Source organism: Hemitrygon akajei, chromosome 13, assembly GCF_048418815.1.
Source record: "Hemitrygon akajei chromosome 13, sHemAka1.3, whole genome shotgun sequence".
Taxonomy (NCBI): Eukaryota; Metazoa; Chordata; class Chondrichthyes; order Myliobatiformes; family Dasyatidae; genus Hemitrygon; species Hemitrygon akajei.
In genome coordinates, this window is record NC_133136.1 from 16,879,918 (window position 1) to 16,899,161 (window position 19,244).

The window sequence follows — 19,244 nt, forward strand, 5'->3', positions numbered from 1 at the left end:
GGTGGGGGTGGGAGGGGGAGGTGGAGGGAAGAAAGGGGCTTGTTTTGTGCATCTTGAACTGCCTGTGTGTGTCTGCGTGGTGGGGGTGGGAGGGGGAGGGAAGAAAGGGGCTTGTTTTGATCTTGGTTGTTTTGTTACTCTTTTTTCTCTTGTTGCTGCACGTGTTGTTCTGCTCAGCAGTGTGGGCATGCTGTACCAATACCGGAATACCTGGCAAAACTTGCGGGCATTCTAAGGTTTGAGTTGGTTGTTAACAAAAACAACGCATTTCACTGCATGTTTTAATGTGTATGTGACAAAGGAATCTGAATCTTCCTTTCCAGTTCTGATTAAGGGTGTTGGTCTTTCTTTTGCCATTACCAGCCTTGTATCTCCAACATTTTAAACCTGGGATATGCAATTCCCCCCACAATAAACAGTAGTACAAAACCTGCTCATTGACGACCTACAACAACTGCCTCATCTTTCGAGTTGAAAATATTTAAACCCTTTGGCAACTTCACATCTTCCTCCAGCCCTGTATACCATCCCAGCCTCAACTTCTCTGCTCCTCTTATTCCATATAGGAACCCCTCTCTGCGCATCACATCCCAGCTTAAGGTGTTTAGTCTCACGTCGTCAGGACGGACGCTACCCAGACGGAATATGAGGTGTGCTCCTCCGACCTGAGGGTTGCCTCATCGTAGCAGTGGAGGGCGTGGGCCAACATGTCGGAATGGGAATGGGGATTGGAATTGAAATGGTTGGCCAGTGGGAGATCCTGCTCGTTGCGAATGGAGTGGAAGTGCTTGGTAAAGCTGTCCTCCTCCTCGTTTCTTCCATTCCCCATTCTGAATTATCCCCCCCAAGTCTCTCACAGCATGCCAGCTCCAAAAGCTTCTTGCAACTTTTATAGGCGTGATATAAACAGAACACATGGTTTAGTTTTGCTAATCTCAGCCAAAAGAATACAGTATGTGATATTTCTCTTCATTCCAACCCAGGAGACGCTGCAAAGGTGCAAAAAAAAACACACAAACCATAACTTGGATATATAAAAAAATAAAGATAAACCACTGTTCAAACACATTCATGGTTAATAAGAAGAACTTAAGAGTACCTGTCATTTGCAGCATTGCAGATCAAGTTAATATCTGTTCCTATTCTTCCATAGGATACTTCTAAGAGAGAACAAAAAAAAATAATTCCAGATGTTTATTCCCCCGCGGTCCGTCAAGCCAGGACATTCCAGGGAACCCCCAACAAACCCAATCAACCCAAACCTAATTGTGAGACAATTTATAATGACCCATTAACCTGACCGGTTCATCTTGGGACTGAGGGAGGAAACCGCAGGACCCAGAGAAAACACACGCATTACACGGGGAGGGAGGGTGTACAAACACCTTACACAGGACACTGGGATTGAACTCTGAACACCGATGCCACGAGCTGTAATAGCGTTGCGCTAACCACTACATTACCATGGTGCCCTATATTACAACACTACTGGTTTTGCCATTACCAGAGCAAATCCATGAATTACAATTAACAGGTGCACATCAAGTTACACTGTAGAAACCTGTCCTAAGAATGAACTACCAAACATCACAAAATTAATGTGATCTGGCATATAAATTATCTTCTAATAAGCAGATTGGTTACTTTGATTTTTGTGAAGACTCTCGATGAAATAACATTCTAAATGGCCAAAGTAACTAATGCACACACACACACAAAATGCTGAAGGAATCAGCGGGTGAGGAAGGGAATGGTGAGTCAACTTTTCAGGTCAAGATGCTTCATCAGGTCTACGAAGGAAGGGGAAAGACATCAGAATAAGAAGGTGGGTGGGGGGAGGAGGAGTACAAGCTGGCAGGTGATAGGTGAAGCTAGGGAGGGGGAAGGGTTATGAAGTGAGAAGCTGAGGTGCCAGGTGGAAAAGGTAAAGGAACAACATCTCATATTCTGGGTGGGTGGCCTCCAACCTGTTGGCATGAACATCAATTTCTCTAACTTCTGGTAATTTTCTCCCACACCCGTCCTCTTCTTCCATCCCCCACTCTGCCTCCCGTCTTAACTCGTCTCTTCTCCCTTGTCTTTGGAGCTCCTATTCTCCCATGGTCCACTCTCCTCTCCTATCAGATTAATTCTTTTTAGCCCTTTACCTCCCAGCTTCTCACTTCATCCTCCTCCCCATCCATCAGGCTTCCCATTCGAGCTTGCACACCTTCCCCTCCCCACCTTCCTATTCTGGCTTCTTCCCCCTTCCTGTCCAGTACTGATGAAGGGTCTCAACCCAAACTGTCAACTGTCTATTCCTTTCCATAGATGCTGCCTGACATGCTGAGTTCCTCCAGCATTTTGTGTGTGTCACATCTGGTAGGATTGATCTCATATTTTAATTGGCCAGTCAAGTTAATTTTTTTTAATCAAATGCTAATGTTTATTTATTAGAAAAAAATGTGACACAGGTTTAACTATGTGCATTTACAAACATTAGTAGAACTCTCCCAAGAACTACTTTTAAAGCAATAAACATGACCATAGATAGGAATTCTTAACCCATCCCCTTGAAGAATATGTTCTACAAAATTCGCAGGATTTCAAAGGAGGTTAAATCACTCAGCAATCGGTGGGCATTTTCTCAGGATTTGTAATCCTCTTTCTTAACCCACCCCAAACCGCTTCTCAGCCAATGAGGTACTTCAGAAATATAACCATTGGGTATTCCTTTCATCTATTTCTGTTCCAAGTCCACTCAATCACATTTTGAACAAAATCATCTCACTTTGATCATTTAATTGCTTCCCTTCTCATCATAGCTTCAGGCTGCAAGTGTTTAGAAGGTGGAATGCAAAACTCCCGATCAATTCTCCAGAGCTATGCCACAATACAACATATAGAGCACTTCCTATACAAAAAATTTAGTTCAAAGTGCTTTACAATGGGATAAAATGCAAACCAAAAAAAAAGACAAAATGATATTAGTTAAAAGCAAGGTTAAATAAATAGGTTTTGTGGCGCATCGGGCAGCATTTTTGACATTTCCTTTGCATTTGTCTGGTTTTTTCCAACAACGCCAAATTGGTAGCTCGACACTCAACGCAGCAAGGATGTAAGGGTGCAAAGGGCCGGCTGCTTTCAAACCCAAGACCGTTCGCCTCAAAGTCCAGTGCTGTTCCACTACACCACCGACCAAACAGATCTCGATCTTGTGCTTAAAAGTGTCAACTGAATCTGTATCTCTCATAGTTTTAGGTATTGAGTTCCACAAAAGAGCTGACCTGCCAAGTTTCTTTTGAAGAAGATTGCTTAAATTTTAAAAACTGACGGAAGGAGACCTGGGAGCTCAAATAGGATTATAAGTCACAAATTTTTTTTTTAATAAATGACTGGCTGATCGAAAGCAAACATCAGTACTTTTCAAAGAAAGGCATCAAGCTTACCATTCCCTCTGAGAACATGTGCGCCAGCTCGAATTAAGAAAGAGATGGTGGCCAAAACAAGTACATTGTAAATGCAGGAGGCAGAACCAATCATCTGGAATAAGAACAAAATAATAAGTTCTTAAGTTCAAAGTGTTATCCAAACAGTTCTTTTAAATACTAGATAAAACTACAGCCTAATTATTTTAACAGACCCTCCAATACAAATCCTAAATAGTAGATACAAATCTTAAATATAAGAAATTTGCAGTATTTCATAAATTTAGCAGACAAATGTTTGGATATTTTTCCAAAGTATTGACCTTTTCTCCTTACTATCAGAAATTGGCAGAGAAGCACCAGTGCACTTAAAGCATTAATCAGGGTATAACAAAGACCTCACATTTTGCACAGCCCAGTTAAGACTCCAAATGTCAGTGAAAAATACCAAATACTGAAAAATTACTGAACAGTTAATTATTTCCAGACTTCATTACATTGGCTCTCCTTAGAGGAGGGGAAAAATATTTCCTGTTTATCTTCACAACACTGGGTGAATGTGCACACAGTCTTTTCTCCACCACCCCCTCCTCCCCCCCAGGGTTTGGAAATCAAGAACTAAACAGCATAAGCTTACGGTGAGAAGGCAGAGTTATTTTTCACTCAAAGTGGGCAGTCTGTAGAGTGAGCTCTTGGAGGAAGTGGTTAAAGTAGATAAATTAACATTTAAAAAGGTACTTGACAGGTACATGGATAGGTCAGGTTTAGAGCAGGGGTTCCCAACCTTTTTGATGTCATGGACCAATACCATTAAGCAAGGGGTCCACGGACCCTAGGTTGGTAAACCCTGGTTTAGAGGGATAAGTGCTGGCCATACACAAGTGGGTCAGGCTAAAATGGGAGGACATACTGGAACGCTCATCTACTGAGCCTAGACGGATAGAACCAAAGAATCCGAAAGAAACAGGATGACCATATTAATGGGACAGTAAGTGGGATTTGGAGGAACAAATTTGTAAAGAAATAACAAACAGTTACAAGAAATAAGATTGAGATAGTAGGTGATTTTTACTTTCCACATTTTGACTGGGATTGTGTAAGGGGATTGAATAGGATTAGGTTTGTCAAATGTATTCACGAGAGTTTCCTTAATCAATAAATATGCAGAGGTATGAACTGGATGAGTTTGGTACTGGATCTTCTCTTAAGGAATGAGACAGAGTTGGCAACACAAGTCTATATAGGGGAATGCTTTGGTTTTAGTAATCGTAATTCCATTATGGGTGGCAAGGTGGTGATATATGGCTCTACCAAAGGATGTGTAAGGCACTCCGTTCCTCTGTTAGTCTGCAGGTCACCCCTGCGCAAGGTGCAGCACCTTCTTAGCACCCCCCCCCCCCCCCACACTGATCAAGTCACATGAAGCCATGGGAGCAGGTGGTGAATGGTCGTATAAGCAGCTGGTGCATATCACAAGCCTTGGTTATGTGAACCACTGACGTCAGGCGATCTCTGAAGTGTATTGGTAATGGCTGGGGTTAACCGTCTTGTAAAGACACTGTCCAGAAGAAGACAATGGCAAACCACTTCTGTAGAAAAAAATTGTCAAGAAGAATCACGGTCAGGAGATCGGCATCACCTACATCATACAGAACAGCACATAATGATGATGAAGAATTCCATTAGTTTCAAGATAATTATGGAGAAGGATAGGCCTGGTCGAAATTGAGATTGCAAACTGGAGCAAGAACAACTTTGACGGCATCAGAAAGGACCGAGCATGTGTGGACTTGGATGTTACTTGGATTCTCCCTACCTTCTGTCCAAGACCTCTTTCAGAGTCGATGCCTCCAGAAGATACAATACATTATTAAAGACCTCTCACACCCTCTCCATGGACTGTTTGTTCTTCTGCCATCAGGTAAACGTTACAGGAGCATCAAAACTAAAACCACAAGGCTACTAAACAGCTTCCTCCCACAGGCAGTCAGACTGCTAAATAGCTGCTCTACCTGACTCTGCTTTGGACACTTTTAACTTGCACTGGACACTTATAACTTGTTTTTAACTGACTTGTGGCTGTTGTATTTTACTATTTATTGTTATGTTTATTATTTGGTGTTGCGTTTGTTATGTTATGATTGCATTGCTCCTGGGAAACGCTGTCTCATTCTGCCCTGCAGAGCTGATGTACGATTAGGATGACAATAAAGTTTTTGAATCTTGAATCAAAGAGATGCATGGTAAGTGGGAGGTTTTCAAAAGTGAAATATTGAGTGTACAGAATCTGTGTGCTACTGCTTGAATAAAAACACAAGGGTAACAGGTTTAGTGAACCTTGATTATTGAGGGATACTGAGGCCCTGGCAAAGAAAATAAAAAGAGGCACATACCACTCTGGGTAATTGAGATCAAATGGAGAGTTTAAATATAAGAAATGAAAGAAAACACTTGGGAGAAATCAGGAGGGCTAAGTCGATGAGGTTACTCTGCCAGATGTGGTGAAAGGGAACACCAGGGGTTTGCATTGCTATATTCAGAGCTGAAGGATAGCAAGAGAGAAAATTGGTCCTCCTGAAGATCAGCATATGGTCATCTACACATGGAGCTGAGAGAGATGGAATCTTTTGCAACTGTTTTACTCAGGAGGCAGGCACAGAGGCTATAATACAAAGGCAAAAGAGTAGTGAGGTCATGGAGCATACCCAGATTACATAAGAGGTGCTGGCTATGTACAGATAAATCCCCGAGGGCCAGACAAGTTGCTCCTTCCCAGACTTTGTGGGGCACAAGTGCTAAAATTGCCTGGGCCCAGCCAGAAATATTTAAAATGTCCTTAGCCACATGTGAACTGCTGGAGGACTGAAGGGTAGCTTCATTGTTAAGTACTGATGCACCATCAATAACTCTCTCTGAGACGTGAAGGCGCAATATCAGCTTTTATTGACTGGAAGAAAGAACAAGCAGCAATTGACCACCATACTACATCCTGGAGACTGAGGGCAGGGCTCAGGCCTCAATCGCCTTTATACTGGGGTCTGTGGGAGGAGCCACGGTCAGTGGGAGGAGCCACAGGAGCAGTCAGCGGGGGGGGTGTGTCCAGACAGGTATATGTAGTTCACCACAAGTACCTGGGGTTCATTAGGGATAGTTAAACATGATTTTAAATGTAGTAGGGCATGCTGAACCAATCTTATTGGTTTTCAAGGAAGTTACCAAGCAAGGACCCTTATGGGAGACTGGTCCAGAAGATAACTTCATTTTGGCATTCAGGATGAAGTAGTCAGTGGGATCCAACATTGACAGCAGGAGAAGCCAGAGAGTGGTAGTGGTTGGTTATGTTTCTGATCGGAGGCTATGACTAGAGGTGTGCCACAGGAACCAGTAATGGGTCCATTGGTTGTTATCACCACCATTAGTGATTTAGATGATAAAGTCATAAACTTGTTCAGCAAATCAGAGGATGACACCGAGATTGGGGGTGTAGTGGGCAGCGAGAAAGGCTATCAAAGCTTGCAGCATGATCTTGACCAGCTAGGAAAATGGGCTGAAAAATGGCAAATGGAATGTAATGCAGACAAGTATGAGGTGTTTGCACTTTGGAAGGGCAAATCAGGATAAATTTACACAGTAGGCTCTGACATGGTGTGGTAGAACAGAGGGATATTGGAATATAGATCCATAATTCACTGAAAGTGGCATCACAGATAGATGGGGTCATAAAGATCTTGGCACATTGGCTTTCAAAACTCAAGACACTGAGTAGAGGAGAAAGAATGTTGTTGAAGTTGCACAAGATGCTAGTGAGGCCAAATTCAGAGTATGGTGTGCATTTTGGTCACCTACCTACAGGAAACATGTACAGAAAGTTGAAAGAGTGCAGAGAAAATTTGCACGGAAATTGTTGGGGCATACGTATGTATGTATGTAAATATATATACACATATACACACATATTAAATGTGATATATACATAGCTGTCGTAAGTAAAAATTAATTTCATGACATATGTGAGTGATGATAAACCCGATTCTGATATGGGTCTCTAGTGTGGACTGAAAGTGGGAAGGGGGCAGGGAGAGGGGATTCATGGTTGCAAAAAGGGGAAGGGCGAGGGGAGGGAGCAGGAAGCATCAGAGAGACATTCTGTAATGATCAATATACCAATTGTTTGGAATCAGTTGACCTTGCCTGGTGTCTCGGGGCTAAGTGTATCTGAGCCCACACCACCGCCAGTCCCCTGCCACTCTGTGAAGGACCAGGGTGAGCATAAAACTAGGAGAGCAGGTAAAGATGTAAAAAAAAAGGGGGTTTTATTTACCCAAAATGTTTACAAACTCATCAGAACTGTTCTAGAGTCCAAGCTTGAATCAGCTAAACAAAACTGAACTTGGTTACAACAACATAGTAAATACTCCTCAAACCAAGAGACGCCACTCATCTCCTAACTGCGGGTTTATATTCGATGCTGGCCAGTCCACAGTAAATTGCAGCGGAGAGAAAACATTCCCCTCCTTAAAAAGATACGGCATAAATGAAGCAGCTCCAGAGAACGCCCCTCTGGCTGTAGCAGAATGGCACAACCCAATTATCCAGCCCCATCTTAAGCTGGTGTAATGCAACAGCTCAGTCGTTTGCCAGATTATCAGGAGGATGGTCGGCTACAGGACACTTTAATATGCCCGGTTGATGGTAAGGCTGATAATTGCAGCCGCCACACACCCCCTCTCTGCCACCTGTCCCACCCCTCCTACAGTACTCCATCCTCACCATTCCCAACAAAATTATAAGGGTGAATGCATGCTCAGGTTGGGCAAGACTAGTACTGTAGATCACAGGCTTGAGATGAACAGTGAAATAGTTAAGGGGAAATCGCTCAACAGCAAAACATTCTCTAGCCTATCGTACTATTCACCAAAACCAAAATCCCAGTTGTTTTAAATTATAGTGAAGAATCATAATAAGCACGTGGACTTTGCTCAGCGGTGCTCTATTTCACTAGAAAGCTATGGAAACAGACAAATGAATCTGATTACTTTGGATTAATGTCAAAGTCTACCAGTGCGTGACTGACACATTAATTGTCTAAGTAACTGCAGGGAAATGTGAACAAAACTAGCAGCATTACCCTGTGCCAGTGTCAGCAACCTCCAGTTGTTCTCATGTGAATCCAAAAACTTCATAGGTACCATTTCTTTTTAGCGATACAGTAAAGTTACAGGCCCTTCTGGCTCAACAAGTCCATGCCACCCAATCGCACCCATGTGGACAATTAACCTACTAAGCCATATGCCTGGAGACCCAATAGCACTCCCCACTGGACTCAAGAATCGAAGCTACAACATGGTGAACACTTGAAATGAGTTCAGGACCCAAAAAGAGTCCAGCTGTTGGTATGGGGAGGCAAATCCTCCTCTTTCAAGCATCAGATAAGGGTTTTTCCATGTAAAATATTTATTTATGCACAAGTTCAAAGCTCAAAGTTATTATCAAATTACATATTACACCACCATATACGGCCTTGAGATTTATTTTCTTGCAGGCATTCACAGTAAATACAAAGAAACACAATAGAATCAATGAAAAATGACACACAAAGACTGGCAAACAACCAATGTGCAAAAGACAAACTGCAAATTAAATAAATAACACTGAAAACATGAGTATTAGGTTCCTTCAAAGTGAGCCTGCAGGATGTAGAATCAGTTCAGAGTTGAGGTGAGTGAAGTTATTTATCCACGCTAGACTAAATAATACTAACAACTTCTATTTAATAAACCCAAATCCTCAGGTAATGCCAATTATACATGTATTTGTCTTTTGATTGCCAGAAGGATGAGGTGTCCAATTAAATTAAGCATGCAACACCCTATTACTGTAACAGCACTTTGGCTGTGACCTCAGAGGAAACTCATTTTCAAATCAGGCTGAAGAAGACTGACAACCAGTGAAAGTTTAAAAAATGTCTCCTTAGTCAACTCAGTACAATATGTGGAGTGCTGGAAAAATACATTATGTGAACTTAAGACTGATCCCACTTTATACTGACATTAATGAGCACAATTAGTATTGACAGAAGAAACCGATCCAGTTTCTTCACCAAAAATATCAAAGTTCAAAATAAGTTTATCATCAAAGTACATGCACATCACCATATACAGCCCTGATTCAATTCCTTGCAGGCATACTCAATAAATCCATAACAGAGCAATAACCATATTATAATCAATAAAAGACCACACCAAGATGGGTGTTCAACCAGTGTGCAAAACACAACAAACTGCAAATACAAGAAGAAAATGATGGGATGGATAAGCAAACAAGTAGTAAATATCGAGAGTATGAGATGAAGAGTCCTTGGAAGTTGAGTCCGTGGGTTGTGGGGACATTTCAAGAGAAGCTGAGTGAAGTTATCCACTTTGGTTCAAGAGTCTGATGGTTGAGGGGTAATAACTGTTCCTGGACCTGGTGGTGAGGGTCCTGAGGCTCCTGTCCCACCTTCTGCCATATCTGACTTGGCCGCTCTAACCTTTGCCAAAACCTCAAAGAGGTTGAGGGCTATGTCACGCCAAGAATAGTTTTGCTCTTCTTCCACATGCTGTCCACATTCCCTCTGTTCTCAACTGAGTAAAACAGAACAAACTAATGGTCTCTATCTGAGAGGAAATGTCAAATTGAGATTAAACTGCTCTAGTTAACCCCTTTCAATGCACTATACTTGAACACTTTAAACCACTTTTATAATGCTGTTTACATTTAAGGTACATACTGGTACTTATGTAGTAATGCACACTTTATGTAATGCAGGATAGAACCAGACTACAGCGCACAGTGAGGACTGCCGAGCGCATCATTGGAGCCTCCCTGCCCTCTATTGTGGACCTGTACTCTTCCAGGTTGAAGAAGAGGGCAGGGAACATCATAAAGGACTCCTCCCATCCTGCGCACGGACTGTTTGATCTGCTTCCGTCTGGTAGGCGCTTCAGATCCCTCCAGACTAAGACTAATAGGCACTGGAGAAGTTTTTTCCCTACTGCGGTCACTTTGCTGAACAGTTAACTGCCGGTTAACTGTTGGCTAACTATTACTTGGATTGCACTACCTGTATGTATAATCTATATTTTCATTTATATTTATCATTATTATTGTTATGAGCAGAGAGACAACATCTGCCGGAAGTAAATTCCTTGTATGTGCACAAGTACTTGGCGATCAAAGTCTGATTCCGATTATATTTACACTTTAACTTACCTTTATATAATCCTTTATAATTGTTGAATGTCATTTTTTGTTGCATGTCACAGCAATCAACGCACCACAGCAAATTCCTAACACAATATATGTAAGTGTATCTGCTGAATAAAGTTGAGCCTTGATCCTATTAGCGCCCTCTTCTTTGTGGTGGCGTGTTGGGGAGGAAGCATTAAGAAGAGGGACGCCTCACGTCTTAATAAGCTGGTAAGGAAGGCGGGCTCTGTCGTGGGCAAAGTACTGGAGAGTTTAACATTGGTAGCTAAGCGAAGGGCGCTGAGTAGGCTACGGTCAATTATGGATAACTCTGAACATCCTCTACATAGCACCATCCAGAGACAGAGAAGCAGTTTCAGCGACAGGTTACTATCGATACAATGCTCCTCAGACAGGATGAAGAGGTCAATACTCCCCAATGCCATTAGGCTTTACAATTCTACCGCCAGGACTTAAGAACTTTTTAAAAGCTATTATTAATGCTTTTTGAGATAGTGATTTAGATGCATATCATATTTTTTACTGAGTTAAGTATTGTATGTAATTAGTTTTGCTACAACAAGTGTATGGGACATTGGAAAAAAAAGTTGAATTTCCCCATGGGGATGAATAAAGTATCTATCTATCTATCTCTCAGTGCCTTCCTGGAACCTGTCTCAGACAGGAGACAATTTATTTGCCACTTCAGCATTGTAAACAGGGATTTAAACATTCTATTATCTCCATGTCCACTCCAACAGAGTTTGCCCACCAGGTCAAGATTATTCCACACTTCTCCAGACCCTGCACCATTATGGCTCTCTGAGCATCTATGCCATTAACCACTTACCCAACGTTCATCTCATCTGAAAGTTCTTTTTAACCCAAAGTTCCTTCAAACCTCAAATTTAACCCAGTTCGTTGTTCTCGCTGATATCAGACTAATAACCTCACCTCCCAATTGCATCCCCACAAATACTATTTTGGGTGCCACGGTAGCATAGCAGTTAGTGCAGCACTACTACAGCTCGGGGTGGTGGAATTCACCTGTAAGGAGTCTGTACACCCTCTGCAAGGGTTTTTCATGGGTGTTCAGTTAAGGGTTAAATTAGGGGTTGCTGGGCAGTGCAGCTAGAAGGGCTTTTTCCATGCTGTATCGCTAAATAAATAAAAATATAAGAGTTTGCTCTGTCTTAAGAATGTGAACCCCACTGTACTTCTTCATCACGATGTCCTCGAAAATACTTTGTGAATGCCACAGTTTAACTAAGCCCTTGACGGTCCTTCCCTCAGAGGCTGGTTTGAGTGTGGAATGAGCTGCCAGCAGGAGTGGCGGGTGCAGGTTTGACTTCAACACTTGGAGAAGTCTGGATAAATACATGGATGGAAGGGGTTTGGATGGTGATGGGACTAAATCCAGTAACAGTTTGGCATGGACTAGATGGGCAAAAGGGACTGTTTCTGTGCGGGAGTGCTCCATGACCTTATAATCAATTATCTTTTAAGCTTAACATCAGCTGCCCTTTTGCTTCGAAAAGTGCCTTGGAAAAGGTTCTGTAGGAAAATTAACTGCATAATAAAAAGTTACTTTATGACTTCGCTGAAGTTTAAACGTTGATTTTTTTAAAAAAACAATTTTTTTTCTTCTGAAGCTGAAACAATTTATACCTTGGCAGTAATTTAATATTCAACTAAAGAACCCTCTTTGATCATTTGCCAACACTGTACTTAGAAGATATGCCACAAAGAAATTAAAAACAGTCTGCACTAATGATAGCCGAGAAATACTTCTCTGTTAAAGTCACTTAAGATATGGATGTGGAAGACTTTATTCCCAATTAACTGGGTAAGGAAGCAAATCAATGCCTATTACAATTTACAGTAACTGCTTGATCACAACAAAAACAAGCTTGCAGTTCTGTGCACAGTAATGTAGAAGCTGATGTGGGCACATCCCTCCATCCTCACCACCAAATCAAGTAACTTATTGTAACTGAGCTTAAGTGTTGGATTCAAGTTACAATTGGCTCCCCAAATTTAAACCAGATTCAATACATTTAAAATCTGAATTCCCATAACATGTGAAAATAGGACTTTGACTTTTTCAACCATTCAAATATATTTGTAATCATCATCTTCAAAGGAGAATGAAAATATTTCAGGATCGATATAAAGCAGGATCCAAAATATTAAGCTTTTAAAAATAACACTATTTTTACCATTCTCCTGGTCCTGGGTGAAGCTTGATTGGACAGCCTATTACTTGCTGATTTATCTCCTTGGCATTGGCACATGGCCACAAGGTTAAGGTGCTGGTCTAGTGATCTGAAGGTCGCTAGTTCGAGCCTCAGCTAAAGCAGCGTGATGTGTCCTTGAGCAAGGCACTTAACCGCACATTGTTCTGCAACAACGCCGGTGCCAAGCTGTATCGGCCTAGTGCCCTTCCCTCGGACAACATTGGTGGCGTGGAGAGGGGAGACTTGCAGCTTGGGCAACTGCTGGTCTCTCATACAACCCCGCCCAGGCCTGCGCCCTGGAAACTTTCCAAGGCACAAATCCATGGTCTCTCGAGACTAACAAATGCTTATATCTCCTTTATCACTATTCTTACCCATGGAAAATATCATGCCACAAAAATTTACTATCTCAAGGTAATATAATAAATTTATTTTGAACTTAGATACTTAGAATGTACAATGTCAAATGAGCTTAAACAGAAACACAGTTAAATGAAATATCGGAGATTTTTTTTTAAAGTAAAAAACAAGCCCAGAGAGTCAAAGTTAACAGGCTCGTTGGCCCAGTGGATCCATGCTAACCACAGCATCCTTCCTGCTTGTCCCAGTTGCCCAAGTTCAAATGCCTCCTAATTATAAGCCCAGAAAATCAGGAACAATTTTTGTGTATTAAAATATATTTATAAGGAAAACAAATTCGGTTGTATATTAAACTTGAAATGACACTTACAAGGATTAACACAGCTCAAGTGCACACAGAGAACATGGAATTGGGAGGAAAGAAAGGGGAAAAAAGACCGGTAGACACAAACAATGGCCACTAAGTAATGAACGACCTTATAATCAGCAAAAAGTAAAACATTTGTTAAAAGGACCAGAGGAACAGAATTTAATCTTTAATCAATGAGAAACAAAAATGCTGATGATCACTTGTTTTTTTCCAATCAGTGAATGATGAGCCAATCCTCATCAGATCTGAGGTGGAGAGAGTGAACAACTTTAAATTCCTCAGTGTTATTATTTCTGAGGTCCTTTCCTGGGCCCAGCACGCAAGCAAATTGTGAAGAAAGCACAACAATGCCTCTACTTCCTTAGGAGCTTGCAAAGATTCGACAACTAAAACTGTGAAAATCTTCCATAGACATGTAATGGAAAGGATACTGACTGGCTGCATCACAGCTTCGTACGGAAACACCAACGCCCTCGAACTGAAAATCTTACAAAAAGGAGTGGATATGGTCTAGTCCATCACGGGTAAAGCCCTCCCCACCTTTGAGCACATCTACACGGAGCGATGTTGCAGGAAAGCAGCATCCATCATCAAGGACTCCCAGCATCCAGGACATGCTCTCTTCCATTTTGCTGCCATAAGGAAGGTGGTACAGGAGCCTCAGGACTCACACCACCAGCTTCAGGAACAGTTATTATCCCTCAAACATCAAGCTCTGAAACCAAAGGGGATAACTTCACTCAATTTATTTTATCATGCTATTTCATGCTCGTTATTTATGGCTATTTATTTATATCTGCATTTGCAGTTATGGTTACTGTTCAATAGGTTTCCCAAGTATGCTTGCAGAAAAAGAAAAAGAATCTCAGGGTTGTATGTGGTGACATGTATGTACTCTGATAGTAAATTTTACTTTGAGCTTCACTTTGTCCCATCAATGAAATGTTCCCACAACCTGTGGACTCATTCAAGAACTGCTGCTGCTAAGTTGACAAATTTCACGTCACATGCCAGTGATAATAAACCCAATTCTGATTCTTCATCTCATGTTCTCGATATTTATTCCTTATATGTTTTTTATTCTTATATTATTTCTTTCTTTTTTTCACTTGCACAGTCTTTTGCACACTAGTTGAATGTCCAAGTTGGTGCAGTTTTTCATTGATTCTATTATTGTTGTTATTCTATTATAGATTTATTGAGTATGCCCACAAGAAAATGAATCTCAGGGTTGTATATGGTGACACATGTACATTGATAATCAATTTACTTTCAACTTTTATAATTGGAATGCAAACTTATACTGTAAAACTGTTAATCCAGCTTGCTTGTGACTGTGGTGATGCCAAAGTGCCAAGCTTTCCAGACTCTGGGATATTGCTATCTTTAATATTCTAACTCACTTTTATTTTTCCAAAGCAATATTACACAGTACTATAATAAATTTTCCCAAGGCCATTGTGGGCTCTAAGGGTGCATGGCAACCAAGGCCCCAGTCCACTAGATTAGCCCATCAGGATTGCCCAACTCTCCAGGAGAACAACCTTGCTGTGACTTAGAGGCTTGCATGCCTCAATGACCTGGAGAGCTATGCTGGCTGGAGTCAGGACTTTATGCTTTGGCTCTTGGTAGGGTCACCCATGGCAGACAGGTCAAAGGGTAGAGGCCAGATTAAGAATGGTCCACTGGTCCTCCATGTTCAGGGATTCAGCTCAGGGCTAACAACCCCGACTGGTCAAACAAAACAGTTATGGAAACAGCAATGAAGAATCGTTCAGCTGAGTGTGATGGTATTCCTGAGTCTCCACTCAGCACTTGCATGACTAACAGACGTGAAAACAGAGAGGAAGCTACTGACATGATGAAGGAAAGCCCGAACACCACCAGAGATGGAAGACCTTCACTGCTGCCACTGATGCAATGGGCGGTAAGTATCGCTCGACAGTGGCATACGTCTTATTACAGAGATTATTATCTTTACATAAGAACTCAGCAAAGCCCTTACAACATTTCAAAAATGGGGAGCAATCAAATAGGATGACTATGGATAAAGTAGAACTTTGAAAATTATCTGGAACACCAAGTGGAAAAAGCAAAGCCCTAAAGGCAGTGAATCTATCACTGCAGTAGCCAAAAAGGAAATAACAATCTTATGAATGCCCTTAAATACAGAAGTTACACCAGTGAACTGGAAAGTTTCCACGGCTGTTCCAAAGTTACACTATTTATTTAAAAAATTGTATCATGAAGGGGCAGATACTATATCTCAACAGGGAATTAGCACTAGATAAGTTGGGCAGAGGAATGGTAATAATTGGAGAGGTCTTTCAAAGAGCTGACCAGGTATATGTAGTGAAGTACCTTTGTGCTGTCCTGTCTCAAGATCCATCCATTGTTGGTGCATCTATGCTTCCACCTTGCCAGTTAAGAAACACCCATATAAAACCGTGCCATCATTATCCATATTGCCAAGGCTGCCCAACAGCCGTCAGAGTCAGTGATAATGATTTAACAAGCTCAGACCACGAAAATGATTTGGCACCCCTCTCTGATGAATCTGGGCAGGAATCTGACTCCACAAACAATAGAGAAAGAAGAATAGTTACCAAAAATCACAAAATAAATTTCCAAGCCCCCCCCCTTCCCACCCTCACTAGTAAAAGAGTATTTGGTAGAGAGGAATATAGCAATTAGAGGAAAGAACTCCTTCAGTGCTACAGCAACCCCACAGATGCCTGCTCGAAACCCACCAAATTCCTCAGCAGACTTTTCTTTGCTCCAGATTCCAGCAGTCAATACTGCAAATCCATTGACCTTCTAAGAGGTTTGTAAAATCTGACAAAGACTGTTTTCTTCCCAGTAGATATCCATGAGGAACACAGTTTGGTATCTAAGCATTTAGAATTTTTTGTTCAAGGTTATGTGGAGTCTGTTCTAACTTTTCAATCTTCAACACTAATTCCTTACCAAATACAGCTATAATTGCTTGGGATCATTTTAGTGAAATTTGAGAATGTTACTCAGAAAAAGGTTCAAAATGCAAAAAAAAAATCAAAGTGGATATGAGATGTGGTATTTTTACGTACAAGAGTGAAAACGATCTTGGGTGGTTTTGTAATTATTAATTGGCTAAAAACTTATTGCCAGCTCCAATTTTATGTATATATTGACTGCTGATACACCAGCTCCTATTTTAATTGGATAAAATATATTTCAACCTCTGAAAAAGCAAGTTGTGCACGGTCTAAGAATCACTTTATAGAACGAGAAAGGGATACATGTAGTACTTATAAAGGAGTCAACCTGCAGTGAGAATCAGTTTATTGTATCTACTATATTATTTATTCAAATGACTCCCAAGAACTTTGAAAAATTAAAATCAAAATGTTAGCACTTGTTTTATTTTCCTTGGTAGTTATCCATTAGGTATGCAGTTTGATGCCTACATTTAGAATACAATGGGATTCCAGTTAGCCTAAGTTTCATGGAAATAGTCAAAAAGGCATTTAAAAAAAGACAAACTACCACTTAACTGAGTAACAAATTATATATTTACACTGCCCTGAAAAAGTATTTTTCAACAGACTAAACCAAAATGAAGACAAAAGAGCATTCAGGTTAGGGAAATGATAAGAGAGGAACATATCTGGAGAAGGGTACAAGATCACCTCAAACATACCTTGGAGCTCAGTGCAGTATAAAATGAAAAAGTGGAAAAAATATGAAGCCACACTGCCTAGGTCAGGCTGCCCACTCTAAACATAGTCGCCAGAGAAGAGTGGCACTTGTACGAGAGGTTTCTGTGACAACAACAGTCACTCTGGGTAAGCTGCAGAAGTCAGTGGCTGCAACAGGAGATGAAGTTCATGGCCCCACAATCTCTAAGGCCTTGCACAAAAAGGGTATTTATGGAAGAGTGGCAAGGAAGAAGCCCGAGCTAAAAATAAAAAATGCATATCCTTAACTGTAAAGACTTTTCAAAGCATCACTTTGAAGATGTAAAGATGTGCAAGAAGGTCCTGTGGTGGGATGAGACTAATGTGGAACTTTTTGGCCTCAATATCTAGCAGTATGTGTGGCATAAATCAAATATTGTGCATCAGCCAGGTAACACCATCCCTAATGAAAAGTATGGTGGAGGTAGCATCATGCTATGGGGATGCTTTTCAGCAGCAGGGACTGGGAATGTGGTCAGGATTGCTGGGAAGATCAATGCTGCTAAATACAGAGAGATCCTGAACAAAAATTTGCTCGCCTCAGCTTAAACTGTAAAGGAAGTTCATCTTTCAGCAGGACAATGACCCAAAGCACACTGCCAGAGTAAACATGGAGTGGCTTGAAATGCAGAAAATCAATGTCCTTGAGTGGCCCAGTCAAGAGTCCTGACCTTAAGCAGATAAAACATTTCTAGCAAGACCTCCAGACTGCTGTCCACTGCTGCTCCCCAACTAACTTGGCACAACTTGAGCAATTTTGCAAGGAAAAATGGGTAAATTTTGCTCCATCACATTCTGCAAAGCTAATAGAGACTTAGCCAAAAGGATTACTGGCTGTAATAGCTGCAAGAGGTAGTTCAACTAAGTACTAAAGCTAAAGGAGATGAATACTTTTGAACTACTGACATTACAGTTTTTGAATTTTTAGTTATTCCTGATTTACAATTTTCACTTTTTTTTTGGAGCTCTACTGTGGAAAAAAAAGGAACATGTGATTCACAAATAAAAATACTCAGTTAACTTGATCAAAATTCCTGGTTGTAATACTCATGTATGTGAACAAAGGGCTGGGGGCTGAATACTTTTTCAGGACACTGTAAAGGAAATACAGAACAAATATTACTACAGTACTATGAAACTGTGTATACGTTCATCATCATTATCGACAGAGGAATTCTTTCGATTGACTATAATTGAACAAAATCAGTGCGTACACCTCATGGAGTTAATGGACTGCCTTCAAACAATGCTTTTGACAACTGCAACCTCCAAATCTTCATTTTCATTGTAACATTCAAGATGATTGTTAATACCTTCAAATTCTTCATAGTTCCTAACTTGTTGTAGTGAAATTGTTTCACTTTTACTCCTGGCTGTTTCAGGCATCGCCAAGCCTGAATGCTTGAAACCACAATGAGCAAAACAGTTCTGAACTGCTTACTGCTTATTTCTCACCAACTTTCAGTGTCAAAAATCACTGCTTTTTGAACACAAGCGCATGCTACTGGTGTTATCTAAAAATTGTTTGCTTCAAGCACAGAAATATATAATACTTAAAACACAAAATTTATAGCATTTAATAAGATGTGTCTCTGCCAAACGAGGTGTAAGGTGCTCCTTCCCTCTCGTAGTCTGCAGGTCACCCTTGAACAAGACATAGGACCACTTAGACCCCTCCCCCCCCATCAGGGTCAAGTGAAACCATGGGAGCAGGTAGTGGATGGTCATACCACAGGTCCTGGTTATGCGACCACTGATGCCAGGCAGGCAATCTCTGAAGAGTATTGATAATGGCTGGGGTCACCCACCTTGTAAAACAGCCCAAAAGAAGGCAATGGCAAACCATTTCTATAGAAATATTTGCCAACAATCCTGGTCATGAATAGACTATGATTGCTTGTGAATGTCATAATGATAATAATAATGA

At 41.1% G+C, this 19,244-nt stretch overlaps 1 protein-coding gene across 1 annotated transcript in view; it reads right to left on the reverse strand.

Moving 5' to 3' along the window:
* Window positions 1-19,244, reverse strand: part of LOC140737666 (interleukin-11 receptor subunit alpha-like) — a 119,691-nt gene that overhangs the window by 62,517 nt on the left and 37,930 nt on the right. Inside the window, exons 2-3 of the mRNA XM_073064195.1 lie at window positions 3,429-3,522; window positions 1,100-1,160 (exon numbers count right to left, since the gene is read on the reverse strand). Of these exons, the coding sequence (XP_072920296.1) occupies window positions 1,100-1,160; window positions 3,429-3,522 (155 nt within the window). The remainder of the gene's footprint in view (window positions 1-1,099; window positions 1,161-3,428; window positions 3,523-19,244) is intronic.